The 21,822-nt window shown below is 37.1% G+C and overlaps 1 protein-coding gene across 1 annotated transcript in view; it reads left to right on the forward strand.

Moving 5' to 3' along the window:
- The window catches only part of polybromo (protein), a 702,481-nt gene that overhangs the window by 246,668 nt on the left and 433,991 nt on the right, over positions 1 to 21,822 (forward strand). The window contains exon 11 of the mRNA XM_090389959.1: positions 5,792 to 5,857. Coding sequence (XP_090246085.1) covers positions 5,792 to 5,857 — 66 coding nt within the window. The remainder of the gene's footprint in view (positions 1 to 5,791; positions 5,858 to 21,822) is intronic.

A 21,822-nucleotide genomic window follows, 5' to 3' on the forward strand; every position in this document is an offset into this window, starting at 1 on the left:
AATGATGATATCCAGCTCAGGACCCTGGGGTTGCCAAGCCCATACTCACCAGATGTGAGCCCCCGGGGTTATCACTAACTAAATTTAAATAATAAGCTAACGAATGTGACTAAGACTATTTAATTTATTTGTAAAATGATTTAATATGTTAAAATTTAATATTTAATATGCTAATATGTTAAAATCAAGAAGACAGTAAAAATTTTCAAAAAACTTATCCATTTGCACAAGCTTAAAATTTCTGCATCCTGGCACTTGTAATCTCAATCCAAGAAATTGATGATTCTATTACCTCATACTGCGTAATTCTTTTGATAAGTTTAAAATACTGTCAAACTTAGATAAAATAAGATTTAAGATTTGATGAAAGATGCTTGTTAAATCTCTACATTAGCAATAACATATAACACTTCTCAAATGTTTCAAAAATAATACCAAACCAAAATGAACAACAGTGGTGTTATATATACCAATGAAAACTGGGAAGTAGTTTAAAACAAAGCAATGAATTTACTGATATTAATCAAACTTTATTATTCTGTGATTGGAAAATTCATTGATAATCAGATATCACAATCTGATTATCATTGAATGGTGTTTTTTTATTTATTTTATTATTTATTTATTATTATTAGCTATATGGTGCAAGGAAGCCTGAGGCTTTTGATGCACCAGCCAAAAAAAAAAAAAAAAAAAAAAAATTCCTGAGTTACCCAGAGAGGGGGGGGGAAGTGAATCACAAAGAAAGAGAAGAATGATTATATCCAGCTCAGGACCCTAGGTGTGCCAAGCCCGTACTCAGCAGATGTGAGCCCCTAGGACATTAGGTTCAATGATTGAAAATGCAAAAAAAATTTAATGAATGGATAAATAGTTGCATGCACATATTTGTCTGATTTGTCAAGAATGTCCACCTTGACTGGCTTTGTACGTTCCTTCTTAAATATAAATAGAATTAAACTAGCCATTCACTTGTGACATGACTTGGTGCTAGGTTCATTCTAGTTAAAACAGAGAACATGGATTAATATGTAATAACTTCTGAGCCAAATATTCTCAAAGCTGCCATTAAATTATACTATATTGGCTCACAAAAAAGTTTAGAAATATTCATAAACAGAATTAAAAACAGTTGGTAACTGGACTAATTTAGAACAAAGTTTAAATAATGCCAGTTACCAAAAATTAGCATTAGTAGAGGCATATGATGCAAGAAAGCAAGCTTATTCAGCATCAGCCAAAAAAAAAAAAAAAAAGCACAACCACTACTCCCATTACACCCCTCCGAAATTACTAGACATAGAGGAAAATACAAAAAGTCCATTATAAGTTAAACAGTGAGTGATGATGTTAGCATTAGTAGAGGCATTTGATGCAAGAAAGCAAGTTTATGCAGCATCCGCCAAAAAAAAATAAAATAAAAATAAATAAAATAAAATAAATAAAAAATAACCACTTCCACTTCACCCCTCTGTTCGTTCGAAATACCTGTCCAGCTGAGCCTTAAACTTATTTAGGCTATCAACTTCCACGACAAGGGATGGAAGTCTGTTCCACCAACCAACCACCCGCTGGCTAAAGGCAAATTTCCTCACATCTATCCTACATCTGTCTTTCCTCAATTTGAATTTATGCCCTCTCAGGTGATTATTCTGAGCGAGAGGAAGGATCCCATCAGCATTGAGCATGCTCAAACCATTCAAGACTTTATACACCTCTATCAGATCACCTTGCTCTTGCCTAGTCTCCAGACACTGTAATTTGCAAAACTTAAGCCTTTCTTCGTAAGAGCACCCCCTTTTTTCCATTCACTAATCTTGTTGCCCTTCTCTGTGCTCGTTCCAGCAGCTCTACATCCTTCTTGAAATGAGGCCTCCAGACCTGTATATAGTACTCTAGGTGTGGCCTGACCATTGCCTTATACAAGGGAATAATCACCTCCTCATCCCTGCTAGAAAAATTCCTATATATCATTGACAATACACCATGAGCTACTCTTGCAGCCCGTCTGCACTGCTCAGAGAACTTCATAACTGCCTGCACAACCACCCCCAGGTCCCTTTCATTCTCTACCACTGTCAGTGTAGTGCCACAGAGTTGATACGTTGCTCTGGGGTTGCTGTTTCCCATATGTAGTACTTTACATTTGTCAATGTTAAACTTCATTTGCCACCTCTCAGCCCATCTGCTCAACCTTTCCAGATTCTGTTGCAGTAGCATAGTGTCAGTAGTGTCCTCGACAACCCTACCAACCTTTGTATCGTCTGCAAACTTGGACATTAAGCTTGATATACCATCATCAATATCATTTATAAATACAGAAAACAATAATGGACCCAATAATGAACCCTGAGGGACTCCACTAATAACATTAGTCCACGATGAGCAGTGTTCATTGATTACCACTCTCTGTCTTCTCCCACTCAACCACCCCTTTATCCATAGCAGCAATTTGCCTCCAATGCCACACTGCTCCAATTTGTGCAGCGGTCTTCCATGTGCAACAGTATCAAAAGCCTTTCTAAGATCCAAGTATATAATATCAAAGTTATTCCCTGCATCAAGTTCTTTTGGGACTGCATCATAGTATCCAATCAAATTGGTCAGGCAAGACTTCCCCTTAACAAAACCATGCTGTGTCTGAGCTATAACTGAAGTCTTGTCTAGATGATCCTGCAGTGCTTCTTTAACCAGTGCCTCCATTAATTTTCCAGGAACAGAAGTTAAACTAACAGGTCTATAATTACTTGTGTCGCCCTTTGATCCTCCTTTGTGAATTGGGGTCACATTTGCACGTCTCCAGTCCATGGGTACTTCCCTTGAGTCGAAGGAAGCTCTCATAATTATGGCTAAGGGTTTGCTTACTTCCTTTGCTGCCTCCTTTAATATAACTGGATCGATCCCATCCACCCCAGGTGCCTTTCTTGTATTTATCTTCAACAATTTCTCCTCCACTTTACTCTCAGTTATTACAAGATTCTCTAGCTTACTGCCAGAGTTGAATACACCTCTGGCATTCCCCTCGCTGAATAATTCCTCATGTGTGAATGTCGATGCAAAATATTCATTCAGTTTGTTAGCTACCTGAGCAGGATCATCAACAGCTCACCCATCGATATCAAGTGGACCAATCTGATTCATCCACTTCCTTCTAGAGTTTACATAAGTAAAGAACTCTTTGCTGTTTTTCTTTGCATCCCTTGCCAAGGATTTCTCGTAATCTGCCTTCGCCTGCCTAAAGTCCTTGTAACTTGCTTACAGATCAACTTGTATCTATCATAAGCTTCTGTGTCACGTGCTAATTTGTATTCATCCCATGCATTTTTCTTCTCTGCCATATGTCTCATTAGTTCATCTGACATCCACTTAGGCCTAAACCTTGAACAATATTTCTTAGTTGGTATGTAAAGCCTAGTAGCTTCCAAGATAAGTTCTTTGAATGCTTCCCATTTTGAATTTGCTGTTGGTAACATCATCAGTTGGTCCCACTGTATAGAATTTAAATACTGTCTCAGTTCATCGTAGTCGCCTTTACGAAAGCAATAACCCTTCCCTTTACCCCTAATGGTAGTTACCTCTTTGAGTAAATCCCACTTCAGCACACTGTGATCACTGCCACCTAGTGGTTCCTTTATCTGCAGATTCTTAATGCATGAAGAATCACTACTGATAATCAAATCAAGAGTATTACTCCCTCTAGTTGCCTCCCGAACATGCTGATGTAGAAAACAATCATCCAATAAATCCACAAAAGCCTTGCTAGTGTGAAGTGACCAGCCCACAAATTCCAGTCAATATCTGGGAAATTAAAATCTTCCATTATAAGACTCTCTGATTTACTGGCCCACTCTATTTCCCGTACAGTTTCTTATTATACTCATCAGAGTCATTAGGCCTATAGCACACTCCTACTCTCAATTTTGATCTCCCAATGCTTATGTCACACCAAACTGACTCGACACTGCACTGTCCAGCAATGTCGACTGGCTTCACTTCCTTGGATTTTATGTATTTCTTAACTAATAGCATAACTCCTTCTCCCTTCCTACCCTGTCTATCCTTTCTGTAGACATTGTACTCCCCAAATTCCAGTTCTGCATTCCTTATATCTGTGTGACACCACATCTCTGAAATCCCCACAATATCTGCCTTTGATGTTTTGAGCAATACCTGAAATTAATCAAATTTATTTACTAAACTCCTAGCATTGGTGTACACGCAAGTATACATGCACCTGTTCTTTTTCTTAGCTACCCTAACACAACGTATGTGTTTATTTGTACCCCAATGATTCCCAGCAGTCTCTGAAATATCCTGCATCTTATTTTCCAGGCTGCGGCTCATTCCAATAGGAGCAGTGCAAGAATCACTTTCACCTCTGCCAGTGGCTACTGTTAATCTATTAGTCCTTGTATCTATAGTATTTATATCCTTGTATCCGTGTATTTATAGGTTATACCTAATCAAAGCTGATAACCACTTTCTTTCTTTGTTCCTCTCACCCCCCCCTCCCCATGCACACATACATGTTTAGCCTTAACATGTGGTGTGGTAATTGCTTTGGCAATTTTGTTATGTGGATTTCTTCATTGCAGATTTCAGTTTTCCTCCACATCACATGCTCAATTTTGATCTCTGACCTGGAGAGGGGACAGATACCCTCCCCATATATAGGAATAAGACTTAACCTAAAACAAATTTATAAGCCTTTAATTTTGGTTTCAAAATGTTGAGTATCTTCTTGGGTAATTAGTTAAAATTTGCCCAGCTAATGGCAAGGAGAACCAAACTGGTCATGCAACATCCAGACATGTGAATATTGACTGCATTTACTCATATTAGCATGTGTCATTTACTGTTGTGCACGTCACACCCACTTCATACTTTAGTAGAATGTATTAACCTGTAGAAAAATAAAATTAAATGTCTTTTTATTGAATCGTTAAGCAATATCAAGCAATAAAAATATACATGATGAATAAGTAGTCATAGAAGCAAAAGCAGCTCATTAATTGAGTGTATAGCAGGAAATAAAGTTGCAGATGTATTTAATGGCATCACATATTCTGATTTTAATAGCATTTAAGTACTGTACTCTGTCAGCTCCACTATCTTGGGGAAAAAGTGAAATGATTATCCTTTCAAAAAAACTTAGTCCTTCCATTTTTGCTTATTATTTAGTGTAGTTTTGCCATTACTGTACTTCTCACAATTGTGTCATTTTGCTGTTGAAATACATTGTATCTGATGAATTTATTATTTGCTGTAGCCTTGATTTTATTATATCTGTGCTTAATTTTAACTGTGTATGTTTGTGTGTGTATGTGTGCGTGTGGAAGATGAAAAATGATGAAAGCGATCAATATTCACTGTTGTATGAGGAAAACTGTTATAGTTTTATTTTATGAAATTGCTGTTTCCATATTTTTTAAGGGAGATTTTTTATAATGCTCTCATCTAACATTTCAAGCACAAGAAGCCTTTGTAACATCAGTTTTGTGCAGTTATTTTTTTTGCATGGTGTTTCACATAGTATTGCACTTATTTTAAATATGATATGACTGAACAAATATTTTTGCTTTATACAAAAATATATCTTAAAAGAATTTATATTAAATTAATATCAGTGTTTAATGTTATTGTGTCTATTTTGTAGTGTTAGCAAGGCTGTTTTTTGTTCCTTCTCCATTTTGATGTTTTCTTATAATATTTGTAGCTTGCATGAGTGAGGAATGTATACGTATGACTTGTTTGCATGAACAACAGTAAACTGTTTTCTTTCATCCTCCAGGATGCTGTGAAACTACAAAAAATAATGCAGTCGAAAGCCAGGGAGTTGATTAACTTGCACATGAAGGTATTTGTCTTTTCTGCTTGCTGTATCTTTCTCTCTTCTACTTTATGGCTTGCAATTTTATGCCTTACCAGGAATTGTGCTTGTTTTAGACTTGTTCTAAACGTTAAATATTAAATATTCTTTAATGCACAATAAAAGACTAATGCATTTAATTTGACCAAAGGTTTGTGTGCTGAAGTGTTGTACTTTTTTTTTTATAAATAATCAGCTACTTAAAAGTCATTTTAATATTATTTTGCTATTTACTCCACCATTTTCTTTCAGATGGCAAGAAAAGAAATTATAAGTATATAGTAGAATTGTTTAATAAAAGAACACATTTTTTATTCCAAACATAAATGGGCTCAAAATTTTTGATCTTCAAATCATTTAATTTTCTTAGTTATTATTAAATTTTATGTGGAATAATAAAGTAGCATTTAGTGCAAAGTGTATTATTTTTTTTTAAGTAAGCAAGAGGAATGCTGCCTGTGTAAAATTCTATATACTGTATTTAAGCTTTAATTTCATTATTCATCATAGGCCCTCTGAACTTCAGGGCACTTTTCACAGTGGTGCTCAGGTCTTTCAATACTGCACAAAATAGACATTCTTTTTTACAGTCCACTTTCTCACAGTTTGTATCACCTCTTCATTCTAGTGAAATCTCTCTATCTAGGAAGGGCCCCGGGTGCCAAGCGATTGCGATTGAGCATTTGCTTAAAGTGTGATTATCCAAAAGTGATTTAGAGTTCTTTTAGGTTCCCTGCCATTAAGAAATTTATATAGTCTTGATTTTTAAGGAGTCCTTATGTGCTGTAATGTAATAACTAGATCGTATATATAGCTTAGCTTAATTTTCAGCACTCATCTCATAGTAATCCGCTTAGCTAGTGGAGAAGACACATTGACAAAATGTACCGACTTAAACATTAATGACATTTTAGAACTCACATCACTGTTACTTGACGCCAAACAATTTAAATTCCAAAATAACATCTACGAACAAATTTTCGGCCTTCCCATGGGCTCGGTATCTCTGCCCCTTTATCCGAGATCTACCTCGCTTCTATCGAAGAAAAAATACTCCATCCCTTTCCCCCAGGAATTAAACTATACATGAGGTATGCAGATGACGTCCTCTTAACAGAACCACCATCGATACTTTACTGAACACCTTTAACACAACACATGAAAGACTCCAATTTACCCTCAAAGTAGAAACCGATAATAAAATTAATTTTCTAAACCTCACTATATACAAAATAAGTTCATCTTTAGGCACCAAAATATACAGAAAAAACACACATACAGGTAAATTTTTACTTTACCACTCACACCACCCTCTATACATCAAAAAAGCCAGATATACAACGCTGTAAAATATAGCCACACACAAACAGACCTATCTGTAGAATTACAATACCTCACCAAAAAATTCATTGACAGAAAATACCCATTACTAATAAAAGAAACCATCACCAAAGTTCATAATAACACTAATAACCCAAGAAAAATCATTAACCACGTGAATAAGAATAAGATACATAAACCCCTTATCATGCTCCCACATCATCAACAATATGCTAGAAGACTTCAACAGATTTTTAAGAATACAGATATCAAATTAATATTCACGTCTTATAACAAATTAAGTTCTAAATTCAATTCATACAAGATAACACACGAGTACGAGACACAAGATCATAACAAGATTATATATTTGATCAGATGCCAATCAGATTGCCAATCACGTTACATAGGCAGTACAACAGCAAAATTCGGGACATCAAAAATCTCCAACACGTGTGCATACTACCACTTTAATAGCTTCAAATCTAATTCAGCAAGTACAGAATTAACACAACACGTCCAATCTTATAATCATAACCCACTCATCGATACTGCACAAATTATTGGATATTCAGCCATCACAATAGTCAAATTAAATTCCAGCTACAAAATCCTTGAAAACGAAGCCCTCGTCATCAAATGGTTTAAGCGCCATACATCACTCAATGTGTTAAACAAAAAAGATTCCCGCCAATTTCTCCCCCATTTGGAATTTAGCACGTATTAAGTTTCCACGTGCACTGAAATGCATTTCGGGAAACGCAACTCATATATAACACAAGCGCGCTCTCTTTCCCCCACTATAGCTAACTGAGAACGATTTCGAAAGTCGCTCGTGCATGGCTATTAGCTTCTAATTTTCTTCATTCAGTTTAATTTGATTAGGCAACCATAGAATGGAAGGTGCACTTTCCTTTCTTAGGAAAATTTTTATAGCCCATAACTTAGTTTTTAAACCCATAATCCCTGTAAGTTATTAGAATCCTATAACCACTATGTATGTGGTAAAACTCTCCACCAGCTAAACGGATTACTCTGAGGTGAGTGCTGAAAATTAAGCTAAGCTATACATACGATCTAGAAATTTATTTATTTAATACCAGCTATTGTTACAAAAGTACTTGTACAGAGCAAGAAAGAAAAGCTACTTTTCTTTATTTTTCATCTTTCTTATACTAACACTTACTACTTTATGCTTGGTCACACCAGGCACTGCTATTGCCTCCCCGTGGTGGGGCCAGAAGTCTTGGCAGAAAAGCTAATCTGCCAAGGGCCAAAGGAGCAAACATGGATACATTTCCGCTTCTAGAGCTGACAAGCTCTCAGCCAGAGTTAGACATTGACCATACATGTTGAAAACCACTTCCTAAGCGACAAATTGTCCTGCATTTCTTATAATGCACTCTCTTGCAGGTCAGCTTCTCAGTAAGCTCTCTCCCTTCCTTATCTAGAAACACCTGGAAACTCTGGCAGGATCTCCTAAGACAGTCAACAGACTGAAATCAGGCAACCTTCTATTGGAAACAATGAACTGTAGACATTCAGAGAAACTGCTAAAATTTACAAGCTTTGCTGGAATTCCAATAAAAATTTCTCCCCATGCAACCCTAAATACATCTAATTGTGTTATATCCAGCTGGGATTTATTGAATGTCATTGCTGTGAAAAGAATTATGGTGAAAAGAGAAAATACACTCACACCTACAAGGAATATTATTCTAACCTTTAACATGCCAAATCTACCACCATCGATAAAAGCAGGCTACCTACTTTGCCGCATTAGACCATACTTTCCTAACCCATTTAGATGTTTTAAGTGCCAGAAGTATGGCCACTCTCAACGGCGTGCAGAGGAAACCAAGTTTGTCCTAATTGTGGGTCCTCTGACCACACCCAAAGTGACTGCTTGGCAAAAGAAATGACTTGCCCCAACTGTAATGGAAAACTGAAAAGCAAATCATTAAATATAAGATTGAAAATAAAGTAAGCTTTCAAGAAGCACAGAAATTAATTGCTCCCAGTGTGAATAAACATACGTATGCCAATATTGTGCAAAAATATTAATCAGTGGCCACCCAAACTGATGTTACAGTCCCTTCAAACACCTCAATCTCTGACTGGGCTCGGACTATTCTCTCTCAGCAACAGTCCAATATCCCGAAACAGTTGAACCAGGCAAGTAATACTGCACTTACAGTACCAGCTACATCTCCTTCTCCTCCCCCAGTGATTGCTTCTATATCGAATAATCGAAGCTCAAATTTAAAAAAGAATATCCAAGAAACGTCTATGGATACAATTGACTCATCCAGACAAGAAGAATCAATCTTAGAAATATATGCAGAAGGAGAAATGGACACCAGCCGACCATTATTCTCAAAAAAAAAAGACAAACCAAAGCTTTGAACGTCACAAGACAGTCACAATCAGATACAGCTTCTTCTACTAAACACCAGTAATGCCCTATATTCTACAATGGAACTGTAGAGGATTTTGTAGCAACCTTAATGATATTCAAGTCTTAAATAACTGCTATTCTCCAGTTGTTTTCTGTCTACAGGAAACCTATCTTACTCCTCAAATTTCCACCAACATAAAGAACTATGCCATCTATCGACACGATCGTAATACTTCAAATGCTGCCCGTGGGGGCGTGGCCATCTTGGTCAGCTCAAAGATCCCGACCAAGCAAATTGTTTTGCAAACTGAAATTGAAGTTGTCACCATGCGTTTGATAACCCAGATTGCTTTAACACTAGTATCAGTCTATCTCCCACCAAGTCATACCTTCTCTTATCAAGATCTTGAAAACCGGCAAATGCAATTACCTTCCCCTCTCTGTCTCTTGGGTGATTTCAGTGGCCACAACCTCTTATGGGGATTGACAAAATTAGATATACATGGCCACTTAGTTGAAACCTTTGTGGATAAGCAAAACCTTACTGTTCTTAATACTGGTGCACCCACTCACATACAACTACCAACTGGACAAACCTCTGTTATGGACGATCCCATGGGCAGTGAGCATTTTCCGATTATTTGTGATCTGCTCACTGCACAACCACCATTAGCCAAGCCCTGCAGGAAATGGAAGTTCTCTCAAGCCAACTGGGTCAAATTTCAATCAGTTGTCACCCGGGATGAGCAATACATAAGAACACAGTCGCTAGATGAAGCCACAGATTATATCACTTCACACCTACTATCTACAGCTAAATGTTCAATTCCATTGTCGAATCCCCGATCCTGATGGCACCTTAACTATTGGTGGAATGAAGATTGCACAGAAGCTAAGAAGTTAAAAATAATGTGTGGAATTTATTTTGTAGATCTCCAACCATAGCTAATGTTATCAATTACAAGAAACTAAGAGCAAAAGCATGTCGCATTCATAGAGAAGCCAAGAAAAATTCTTGGATTCGGTTTGCATCTACCATAAACAGAAACACTAACTCCTGGTTAATATGGAAGAAAATCAGGCAGATTTCCAACCACCCCTTCACCAATTCTTTCATGGAATGGGCAGGAACTCTCTGCTGCCGAGGACATAGCAAATGCATTGGGCAAAACCTTTGCCCAAGTTTCTAAGTTTCAGCGTCATCAACTTATTCTCTGGATTTTCAGAAAATAAAGACTAAGACTGAACAATGTGCCATCAACTTTCGAACCTCAGTTTTCCTTCCGTATAACCAGCCTCTTCAATATCATGAACTTCTACTTGTCATTAAAACAACACGCAACAGTGCCACTGGGCCAGATGGAATATCTTACATTATGTTACAAAACATTGGTGAAAAAAATTTACAAATACTTCTGGTCTACTATAACCGGATATTTATGGAAAACATTTATCCCAGCTCTTGGCATCATGCCACAGTTCTTGCCTTTTTGAAACCCGGTAAAGATCCTAACAGTTATAGACCTATTTCCCTATCCTGTTGCCTCGGTAAATTACTTTAAAAAATGATCCATAATCGTCTTGTTTGGATCATCGAAATGCAACAACTAATTAGTAATAATCAGCATGGCTTTCGAAAGAACAGGTCCTCCTTAGATCTCGTGATCAAAGCTGAGTCTGCAATTCATAATGCCTTTGTAAAAAATGAACATCTTGTTATGGTTTCCATAGACATAGAGAAGGCATTTGATACTACCTGGCGTCGTGGCATTCTCAGCAACCTCCATGCTCTAGGTCTACGAGGCAACTTTCCTATGTTCATCAGGAACTTTCTCCAGACTCGTTTGTTCCAAGTTCGATACCACAACTCGCTTTCTATGACATTTTTACAGGAAGAAGGAGTGCCACAAGGGTCTGTGCTGAGTGCAACCCTTTTTGCCCTTAGAATCGATTCCATCACAAAAGAACTTCCGAATACTGTTCGGACCTACCTTTACTCTGGCGATCTCTCTATTTCTTGCCATTCTCAGAACATGAGATCCATTGAATGGCAACTGCAGATATCTTTGATTAAAGTCCAAAGGTGAGCAGAATTAAATGGCTAACGTCTATTACAGCAGAAAACTGTTGCAATCCACTTTTATAATCAACGGAAAATGCATACAGATCCTGAACTTGAGATGTCAAACTTTACCATTCCAGCGACTAACAACATCAGATTCTTGGGATTAATTCTTAACAGGAAATTAAATTTCTTTGAGCACATTAAATCTGTGTGTATATCCTGCCTCAAAAAGCTGAACATACTAAGAGCTTTATCTGCCTTGTCTTGGGGAGCAGACCGTACATCTTTGTTGCTCTTATATAGAGCACTGATCAGATCCCAGTTGGATTATGGTGCTCCACTTTATGATTCTGCCCGTAAGAGTACACTACAATGGCTGGATCCTATACAGCATAGCACATTGCACTTAGTGCTTTCAGGACATCTCCTACTCACAGTTTGTACATTGAAGCTAATGAGCCCCCTCTTTACCTCTGCAGAAAAACGCTGCTTCTTAAGTATGCAGCCCGAATACAAAGTTGCTGGCAGCATCCTACCTTTTCCAACCACCTCTTTAATCCACCACTGCAAAACCTCTATAGAAATAAACCCAGTAAAATAAGACCGGCAGGCTTAACCTAATTGAATTAACACAGAATTGGAATGTTCCTAATATCAACAGGCTACAAGTAGTGAAATACTCTCATCCACCTTGGACACCTCCTCCTCAATTAACTTGCGATACTTATCTTCAGAAATGGGGAAAGAATCACCTACCGTTACTTAACATGAAACAACTCCATGAAAGCTATATTCAGAAATATGCTAATTTATTGCCAATATATACTGATGCCTCCAAATCACATTCAGCTGTTCGAGCAGCTGCAGTGTTTCCCACTACAATCATTTCTGCTGCCCTTCCACCTGAGGATAGCAGCTTCTCTGCAGAACTTCATGCAATAAAATTAGCCTTAGAAAACCTGAATCTGTACCCTTCTTTAAATTACATAGTATACACGGACTCTCTGAGCTCAATTACAGCAATACAAAATTTTTCTTACAAGGTTCATTCTATGCTAAACCAAATCAGAAGCCCCTTATTAAAAATTGAGGAACGTCATCAATCAGTGACCTTTTGCTAAATCCCAGCCCATTCGGGGATAAAGGGGAATGAACTTGCTGACAAAGCTGCCAAAAATCTGTCAACTTATGATTAACCTTCGCTCCTATTCCAATCTCTGATAATAATCATATCATAGAAACATGTCTTGCACAGTGGAAAGAGCTATGGCACACCCAAACCAATAACAAACTTTATTAGTTGAAACAGGATCCACAGGCACTCTAGCATCAAAACAGTACGAAGAGAAGAAGTAGTGCTTGCATGAGCACAGATAGGACATACATATCTGACTCACCTTCATCTACTTACAGGACAGGAACCTCCTCAATGTCCACACTGTTCCTCACATTTAACAGTCAAACACATTCCCATTGACTGCCCTCACCATCATCAGGACAGAATATCTATCCTCCTTTCCCTAACAAATCTTCAAGAACCGATGGCATTGAAACATTATTGGTGACGACACAAACGTCAGTGAATTTTTCTCTTTTTTGAAAAAAAATTGCAATCTATCATAAATTTTAAAATATCTCTCTAATAAATTCCTATGAATAGGCACACTATAGCGACAGCAGCTTGTGCGCCATTAAACCCCCATAACACACATGCACACACTGTCTAGGAAGGTGCCCCTTAAATTTTGGAAAGAACTGTAAGTCACTAGTAGCCAGGTCTTTGGTAAAAAAAAAAGTAAGGAGTTTTGAGTTTTAAGGAGTAAATAAACGAAGAAAAGTGCAAATTGGTCCCCTTTGGTAATTATTGATAGTGGTTTTTGGTAATGTGGCAAAGATAATCAAGCTTATATAACTGATAAATTGAATGGGTACTTTGCATCAGTCTTTACGGATGAAAGTCCCTTCACAGTAAGAAGAAACTTTGGTAGTGAACCTTAGCAATGTGAATGTGACAGAGGATTGCTTACTAGAAAGAATTTCGAGCTTGACGGTTAGTAAAGTCCCAAGGTAGGTTCCATATACCCAGTATTCAAAATGAAGTGGCAAGAGAATGCATTAAACCATTAAGGTTAATTTTGAGAGCCTCGTTAGACTCAGATGTGCTGCCCTTGGATTGGAATGTACCACCAGTGTGTCATCAGTTCGTAAAGTTGGTTCAACAAATGAAATGGGTAACTGCAAACCAGTCAATCTCATTCAGTGGTGGAGAAAATCATGGAGGCGGTGATAAAGAATGCAGTACAAGTTCACCTAGATAGGAATGATTTTTTTTCCTACCCTGACAACAGTCACCAGGAATAATTCCCTCCTGTAGGACTAGTGCCTTCTTCTTCCTATGGCAATCATGGTGTGCAACTATAAATGTAAAATGCAGTTCAAATGTAAGATATAGTTACATTTGAACTGTGATCAACATATAAAAGAAAAGTGCTCTATTTGATAATTGAATGCCCCTGAGATGCAATATAGTGTGTATATTACCAATGTAATTGTAAAAGTTCAAATATAAATGTTATTTATATTTGAACTTTTATAAGCATTTGAAGGGAAAGTTCAAAATAAAAATGCATTAGGATTTCAGAGGTATATTTCAGTGCAGTAGTTGAAATTCATTTTCTGTACTTGTGCTTGATTTTGATCATGGAAAGATCTTTCTGTTCCTACTGAGAGCTGAGTACTCTCCCCTCAAGTACCTTATAGTTAGTACCTTATAGTTCGAGCAAGTGAGTGAGTGATGCAGGAGGCATTCGTTTTTGAACAATATAACCATCAGCATTTGAATAACATGATAAACCACTGAAACCTGGGAAAAGTAAACTTTTTTGTAAGACAGTGAAGGATACACTAGTTCTGGTAATATTCCTAGAAAATCAGAGTGAGCGAGCAAGAAACAGAAGGGAATAGCCAAGAAAGAGAAGAATGATGATATCCAGCTCAGGACCCTGGGTGTGCCAAGCCCATACTCACCAGATGTTGAGCCCTTGGGGTAACATCACCAAAACACTGTTTCGAAGCTTACTATTAAGAAGCCAGTGAACTTTGACACAGCTGTCCTGGTAGTGTCCCAGATTTTTAAATGTTTTGCAAATTTTCCTTTTCAGATGATTCCACCCAATTTAAAAGATATTAGTACTTGGGTAGAATGGTGGATAGTGATATTTGCCTTTAGCCCAAGCTATAGAGTTGATTGCTTGGTCTTTGTAGAAAGATCTCCTCACAACTGAAATTGAATGCAGATAAAGCAAGGTGCAGAAAGATCTCCTCACAACTGAATTTGAATGCAGTTAAAGCATTTAAATTTTATTTGATGTTCTGATCAATTTTATTTGCATTTAAGACTGCTCAGCATATCGCTTCTTATAGAATACTCAGTAATTTATCTTTACTTAGAAAGGCAAGCTGTATTGTTTAAAACATCATAACTTTAAAGATATTATGTGTATTCTGCTGTCTCTTGAGAATATTATAAATGTTATTCCAGTGACATCCATGCATGGATGTATGCACATTGTGTTGTCAGTCTTGGTTCTATTTGAAAATCTGAAAGACCAATCAAGTGGATATTCAGCCGATCGGACTAGCCAGGTGGGTAAAGTGCCTGCCTGGCAATCTAAAGGTCGCGGGTTAGAATCCCGCCTTGGGCTTGGATCAAAGTACTGCAAAAACCTTGGGAGGTGCACTATGGCCACAGAAGCTGATGCGCCAACAACTACCAAAAAAAAAAGTGGATATTTAGATAAGACTATTCTCTTTGAGCTGTGCATTCCTAACTTTGCAAGGGTCCACAGTCAACAGCAGTAAACCTGTTAGTATCCTATCCCTTTCATTACAAATGAATAGAAGAGACATACAGACATGAACTGACATTAGAAAAAATTGAGATCCATGTCCAAATCTCCACTAACAGTCAAGCTTCTATGGTGTAAGAAATATTAGTTGTTGGATGATTTTCATTGCCCAAATATCACTGCTTGGGTGCCAAATGAAAATTCTCTCATTCTTTCCTTTGCCCATCCCTTCTATCATGATGTCATTTGGTAGTGTGATGACCATTATAGTGAAGTTTTTAGTTTGCTGTACCATATTTAATAGTAATATTTGAGGATGCTTTGGGTCAGCTACGAAATAATCTTGATCTCACTGCCACCACTCAGGCTCCATCCTATTACAAAGCTTGCATATTGTATTTCTAAATATAAAAATGTTATGAATCAGCAAGTGACTCAGGATTTTTTACTTTCTTTCCTTAAACTCTGACATCGTTCAGAATAATAAGTGTTATCTTAACGTAATACTAAAGGTTGCAAACGTATCTTTCAGTGTATATGTTGAAATAATATGAAAATTATACACATTTCTGCTTTTAATTTCTGGGGTGGTGGGAACATTCTCCCAAATGACAGACTGACTAAATTTTTAAGATTGGTCCTACACTCATGTTAGAAATGACACAGTTATCCACAAGTAAATCCGAATTGCTTTTTGTTGTTTTAATATAAATAGTATCACCAAAAAGATGAATTTGCTCACTTCTTATAACTGAAGGCATTATCAAGACAACTGTTTCAAGACTTAATAGTATCTCATTAGATATTTGATCGTCTGTAGAAAGCTTATACTAACTTGTGAATAAATGTTTCCAGTCAAAGTGAGCATCCATGTGGTATCTAGAAGAGATGCTCAGTTTAAAATATCACAAAAGTTATATGTATCTTTAACCCTAATATCGCACTCTGCTTACATTCACAGTATAAGTTTTGGAGAATGCAATACAGATCATTCAGATAGGAATGATTTTCTTAGGCATGAGCATCCAAATGGTATCTAGAAGAGACACACCCAGTTTCAAATATCACAAAAGTTATATGCGTCTTTAACCCCAATACTGCACTCTGCTTACCTTCATAGTATAAGTCTTGGAGAATGCAGTACAGGTCATCCAGATAGGAATGATTTTCTTAAGAAAACTCAACATGGTTTCATAAAGGAAAATTGTTGTTTAAACTAACCTGATAAGCTACTCTGACATTGTTTATTTGGATTTAGCAAATCTTTGAAGCAGTCTAACATGACAGACTCTATAAGCTGGAAAGCATTAAGATCCTTAAATGGATTACTGGATGGATAAACAACCTGGGTGCAAAGAATTGTAATTAATGATTACTCTTCATAGTGGGTTAGGATTATAAGTGTAGTCCCCCAGGGATGAATGCATGGGCTTCTTCTTGTTCTTTTTTTCTTAAATAACATTGACGAAAGGATACAGAGCATAATGTTAAAATTTACAGATGATATGAAGATTGGGAGAGTGATTAATGATGATTCTTAAGCATTGCTCTTTTTAGTGTGATGGGCTTCGGGGATGGTCAGATAAGTAGTAACCAGGGGCAGACTGGCCATAATTTTCACAGGGTGAAGCCACCGGTGTACATTGGGGCTGCTTTACAGGCGAACATATGAGAGAATTCCACAAATGTATTTTAATTTATTTATTCTTATATATTTTGTGTTTCTTATCATTTATTACAGGGTTTCCCAAATTTTTCAAGCGTGGACTGGTGTTTGCAGGTTTTTTTTTTTTTTTTTTTTTGCAGCCCACCTATATTTTCATTAATTATGCTCCATAGGTTCAGGAAATAATGCCACTACCATTAGGACATTTACCATACCAGTAATAAGGCAGTTAGGTATTCATTAACATCAGTAAATATAAATAAAAGATAGGTAATTCATTTCTTTGTTTATTATCAAAAGTTTACATAAAATTGACATATTTTTGAGTGTTTTTGGGCAAATGAATATTTATTTAATGAGTAGGGTAATGCTGTTTTCCATCACGTAGTAATTTTAAATCATGGGGAAAAGATGTCAACTTGATTCTACTAATTCTCAACATTAGCCAACTAATGTTGAGAATCCAGTTTCGCATTTGTAAGTTGTTTCAGAAAATTCAGTGCTTTTTCTGATAAATGCCTATATCCTTTATGGTAACTTATCCAAAAATGTATCACTGAGACCTGATTGAAGCGGTCTTTTAATGCTGTGTCACATGACAGTTCAATAACAGAATCAATTTCTTGTTCATTCAGACAGAATTCTTCCACATGTACCACATTAAAAGTAAATGGGTTTCGAATCCACATTTTACTGCTGTCAATTGGAGGAAAATATTCTTGAAAGTTTGATTGCAATTTCAAGAGGTGTTCTTTAATTGCCATAGAAATCTCAGCCGAAATGTCATTTCGAACTTACCCTTTTTTGCAATTTAGTTTCAACTCAAAGTACCCACAGATGAATTTTCTTCATAGCTGCTTCTACTTTTTCCTGAACTTTAAAAATATTTATATCAATACCTTGTAAATTTAAAGTTAAGGCACTTAAAAAAACAAAAATATCATATAAGTAACTTAATTAACCAATAAATTAACCAATTAAAATCATTAAACCTGTCTTTAAATTTAAATTGCTCCAAAAACAATAGGTACTCATTCTTCATTTCGATTAATTGTTTCAATATATTCCATCTTGATAACCATCAAATTTCACTGTTCATAATCGCTTCCTAATTCTTTGCATTAAGCAATAAAGATTCTGGAATTCAAGGAACAGGCTTTTATATAGTTAACAAATTTGACACATTCTTGAATAGCTGTATTCAAAACCGAAGGAATTTTTCTTTACAGCTAGCACTTCTCTGTGAATACTACAGTGCACCCATTCACTATCTGGAGCTACTTCTCGACCCTCGTAAAAAGTCCCATATGGGAACCTGCCATTGACGGGCGCCATCCCAACTCAATCCAACACATTTGTTCCAATCAATTCCACTTTGAGTTATATAATTATTGATTAATTTTAAAAGTTCTTCAGCTGTTGTTCTCATTGGTAGTGGTTTACAAAACAAAAGGCCCCGGGTGCCAAGTGTTTTAATGATCAAGCGATTTCAGAGTGATTCATAGAACGTTTACTCAAAGCCACAGTTCTTTTTCAGTTTGAAAAGTTTTTTTACTTTCTCGTTAATCATTAACAAACTTAGTCTTACAAATTGTAAGCAAGTTTAAGAAAGAAAAATCACCTTTCTTTCTTTTTCCTTTAGACTAACACTAACCTTTATTCAGCTTAGTCACTCTAGCAGCACTGCTCCTGCCTCCCTGTGGCGGGGCCTGTAACCTGGGAGAAGAAATCCACTCTCCCAGGGCTGAAAGGAGCAAAGATGGATAACAAAATGTTTCCACCTTTAGAGCCATTGAGCTGAAAACTAGTGATAAATGACACTGATACTGACTATTCTCAACCAAAGAGGGGGAAAATAACCCCTCAAGAAGAGATACCAGCTTTCCTCATTTTGCATTCACTATCAGATCAGCCTCTGAGCAAATTATCACCCTTCCTAGTGCAGAAATGCATTGAGTCTGCTGCTGGTTCACCTAAATGAGTAAGGCGGCTCCAGTTGGGTGATCTTCTGATAGAGACTACTCGACTTCTGTGAAGCTGTCAAAGCTCACAACCTTTGGAGGACACTCAATAAAAGTTACTCCCCCTGCCACCTTAAACCCCTCTAAGGGAGTAATAACAGAATGAGACTTATTACTTGTATCAGAGGAGGAAATTGTCCAAGAATTACACAATTAAAAAGTCATCCAAGCAAGGAGAATCAAGCCCTGAAAAGATGGTACTCTAGTTCCAACAATGAGTATAATTCTTTGTTTCAAGACTCCTAACTTACTTACCTCTGTGAAAGAGGCTACCTACATTGCCGTGTCAGACAATACATTTCGAATCCTATCAGGTGCTACAAATGCCAGAAATATGGACACTCACAAACTGCATGTCGAGGTGAGGCAATATGTCCCAACTGTGGTTCAAAGAATCATAACCAATCTGACTGTACTATTACCACACCGCATTGCCCAAACTGTAAGGGTAACCATCCAGTTTTCTCAAAAACATGTGGTTCCCTGGTGCCAAGCAATTGTGACTGAGCGATTTCTCTGTGCTTTCACTGCGATTTTCTAAAAGGTGAATTCTAGTTTTCTTTTACGTTCCACTCCTTAAGAAATCCTTTTATTTAATAGCAGCTCTTATATCAAAAGTACTGGTAGAGAACAAGGAAGGAAAGTAACCTTTCTTTATTTTTCCTATTTTATAGACTAGCCCCTACTAATTTCACTTGGTCACACCAGGCACTCCTCCTGCCTCCCTGTGGTGGGGCCAATAACCTTGGCAGAAAAGTTCATCTGCCAAGAGCTAAAAGGAGCCAATATGGAATATAATATGTTTCCCTCTCTAGAACTGACAAGCTGTCGGCCAGAGACAGAAAATGACCATGAGTTGTTGCAACCAAAGAGGCTTAAAATCAATCCCTTGGCGACAGTTTCCTGCATTCTTAATAATGCACTCACTATCAGAACAGCTTCTTAATAAGCTATCCCCTTTTCTAATTCAAAAACACTTGGAAAGTATTGCAGGATCTCCCAAGGCAGTTAAGAGACTGCAATTAGAGGACTTAATTGTAGAAACTGTCAACTGCAGGCATTCTGAAAAACTCTTACAAATGAAAAATTTTGCTAAAATTCCAGTGAAAGTAACTTCCTATGAACCCTAAATACGTCTAAGAGTGTTATATCTAGTTGGGATCTTTTGAATGTGACAGAGGAAGAAATTAAAGAGCTTCAGGAACAAAATGTAGTTGCTGTCAAAAGAGACAATATACTCACACCCACCAGAAATATCATTCTCACCTTTAACAGTCCAAATCTACCCTCATCTACTTTGTCACATTTGTCCTTTCATTCCTAATCCATTGAGATGCTATAAATTCCAAAAGTATGGCCATTCTCAAATGGCATGCAGAGAGAACCGAGTTTGTCCCAACTGTGGATCCTCCGATCACAGTCAAAGTGTCAGTCATTGTTCAGTCATCACAATCATTGTTCAGTGAAAGAAATGACCTGTCCCAACTGCAAAGGTAACCATCCTGCTTACTCTAAGACATGTGAGAGGTTGGAAAATGGAGAAAAAAATTGTGAAATATAAAGCTTAAAACAAAGTTAGTTATCAGGAAGCGAGAAAATTAATTACACCCAGTATGCCTAACTTTATCTATGTCAATATTGCAAAAAATATAAAAATAGCCACTCAAACTGATGTTAATGTTCCATCCAACATATCATTCTCCGACTGGGCTCAAGATGTCCTCTCTCGGTGACAGTCCAGTGCCCTGAAGCATTCAAACAAAGCGAGTAATACAGCTCTTACGATACTTGCAAAATCTCCTTCTCTGCCAGTGATTGCTGCTACTTCAAATAATCTTAGTTTGACTTCAAAAAAGATTATTCAGGACACATCGATGGATGCAGAGTACTCATCCAAACAGGAAGATCCGATTCTGGAAATATTTGTAGAAGAAAATATGGACGCTGGTCTCCCTTCCTTTCAAAAAAGAGACAAACCAAAGCCTGAATGCCATAAGACAGGCACGTCAGGTACAGCTTCAAGTAATGCCTTATATTTTACAGTGGAATTGAAGAGGCTTTCGTGGCAACATTCAGTACTTAATTAAACGCTTCTCTCCAGTTGGTTTCTCTCTGCAGGAAACCTATTTAACTCCTCAAATTTCCATTTCCATAAAAAATTACTCAGTCTATCGAAGAGATAGGAATGCATCTGATTCTGCTCGTGGTGGTGTAGCTATTTTGATTAACTCAAAGATCCCTGCTAGCCAAATCATTCTCCAAACCCAAATTGAAGCCATTACTGTGCATCTGATTTCTCAGATTGTGTTTACACTAGTCTCAATCTATCTCCCACCAAATCATACCCACTCTTATAATGATCTTGAAGAACTTTTAATACAGCTATCCTCCCTTATCTACTTGTTAGTGGATTTCAATGGCAACCCACCCTTTATGGGTAACCTCTAAATTAGATAGATATGGCCAACTGATTGAAACTCTACTAGATAAACAAAACTTCATCATTCTTAATAGTTTCACTAATATACAGTTGCCTACTGGACAGACTTCTGCAATTGACCTCTCGATTTGTTCCCCGATACTGTTTCCAGTCATTCAATGGTCTGCTATGGATGATCCCATGGGCAGTGACCAT

Source organism: Mastigoproctus giganteus, chromosome 2 (assembly GCF_048544385.1).
Source record: "Mastigoproctus giganteus isolate SK-2022 chromosome 2, ASM4854438v1, whole genome shotgun sequence".
In the NCBI taxonomy this organism is placed as follows: domain Eukaryota; kingdom Metazoa; phylum Arthropoda; class Arachnida; order Uropygi; family Thelyphonidae; genus Mastigoproctus; species Mastigoproctus giganteus.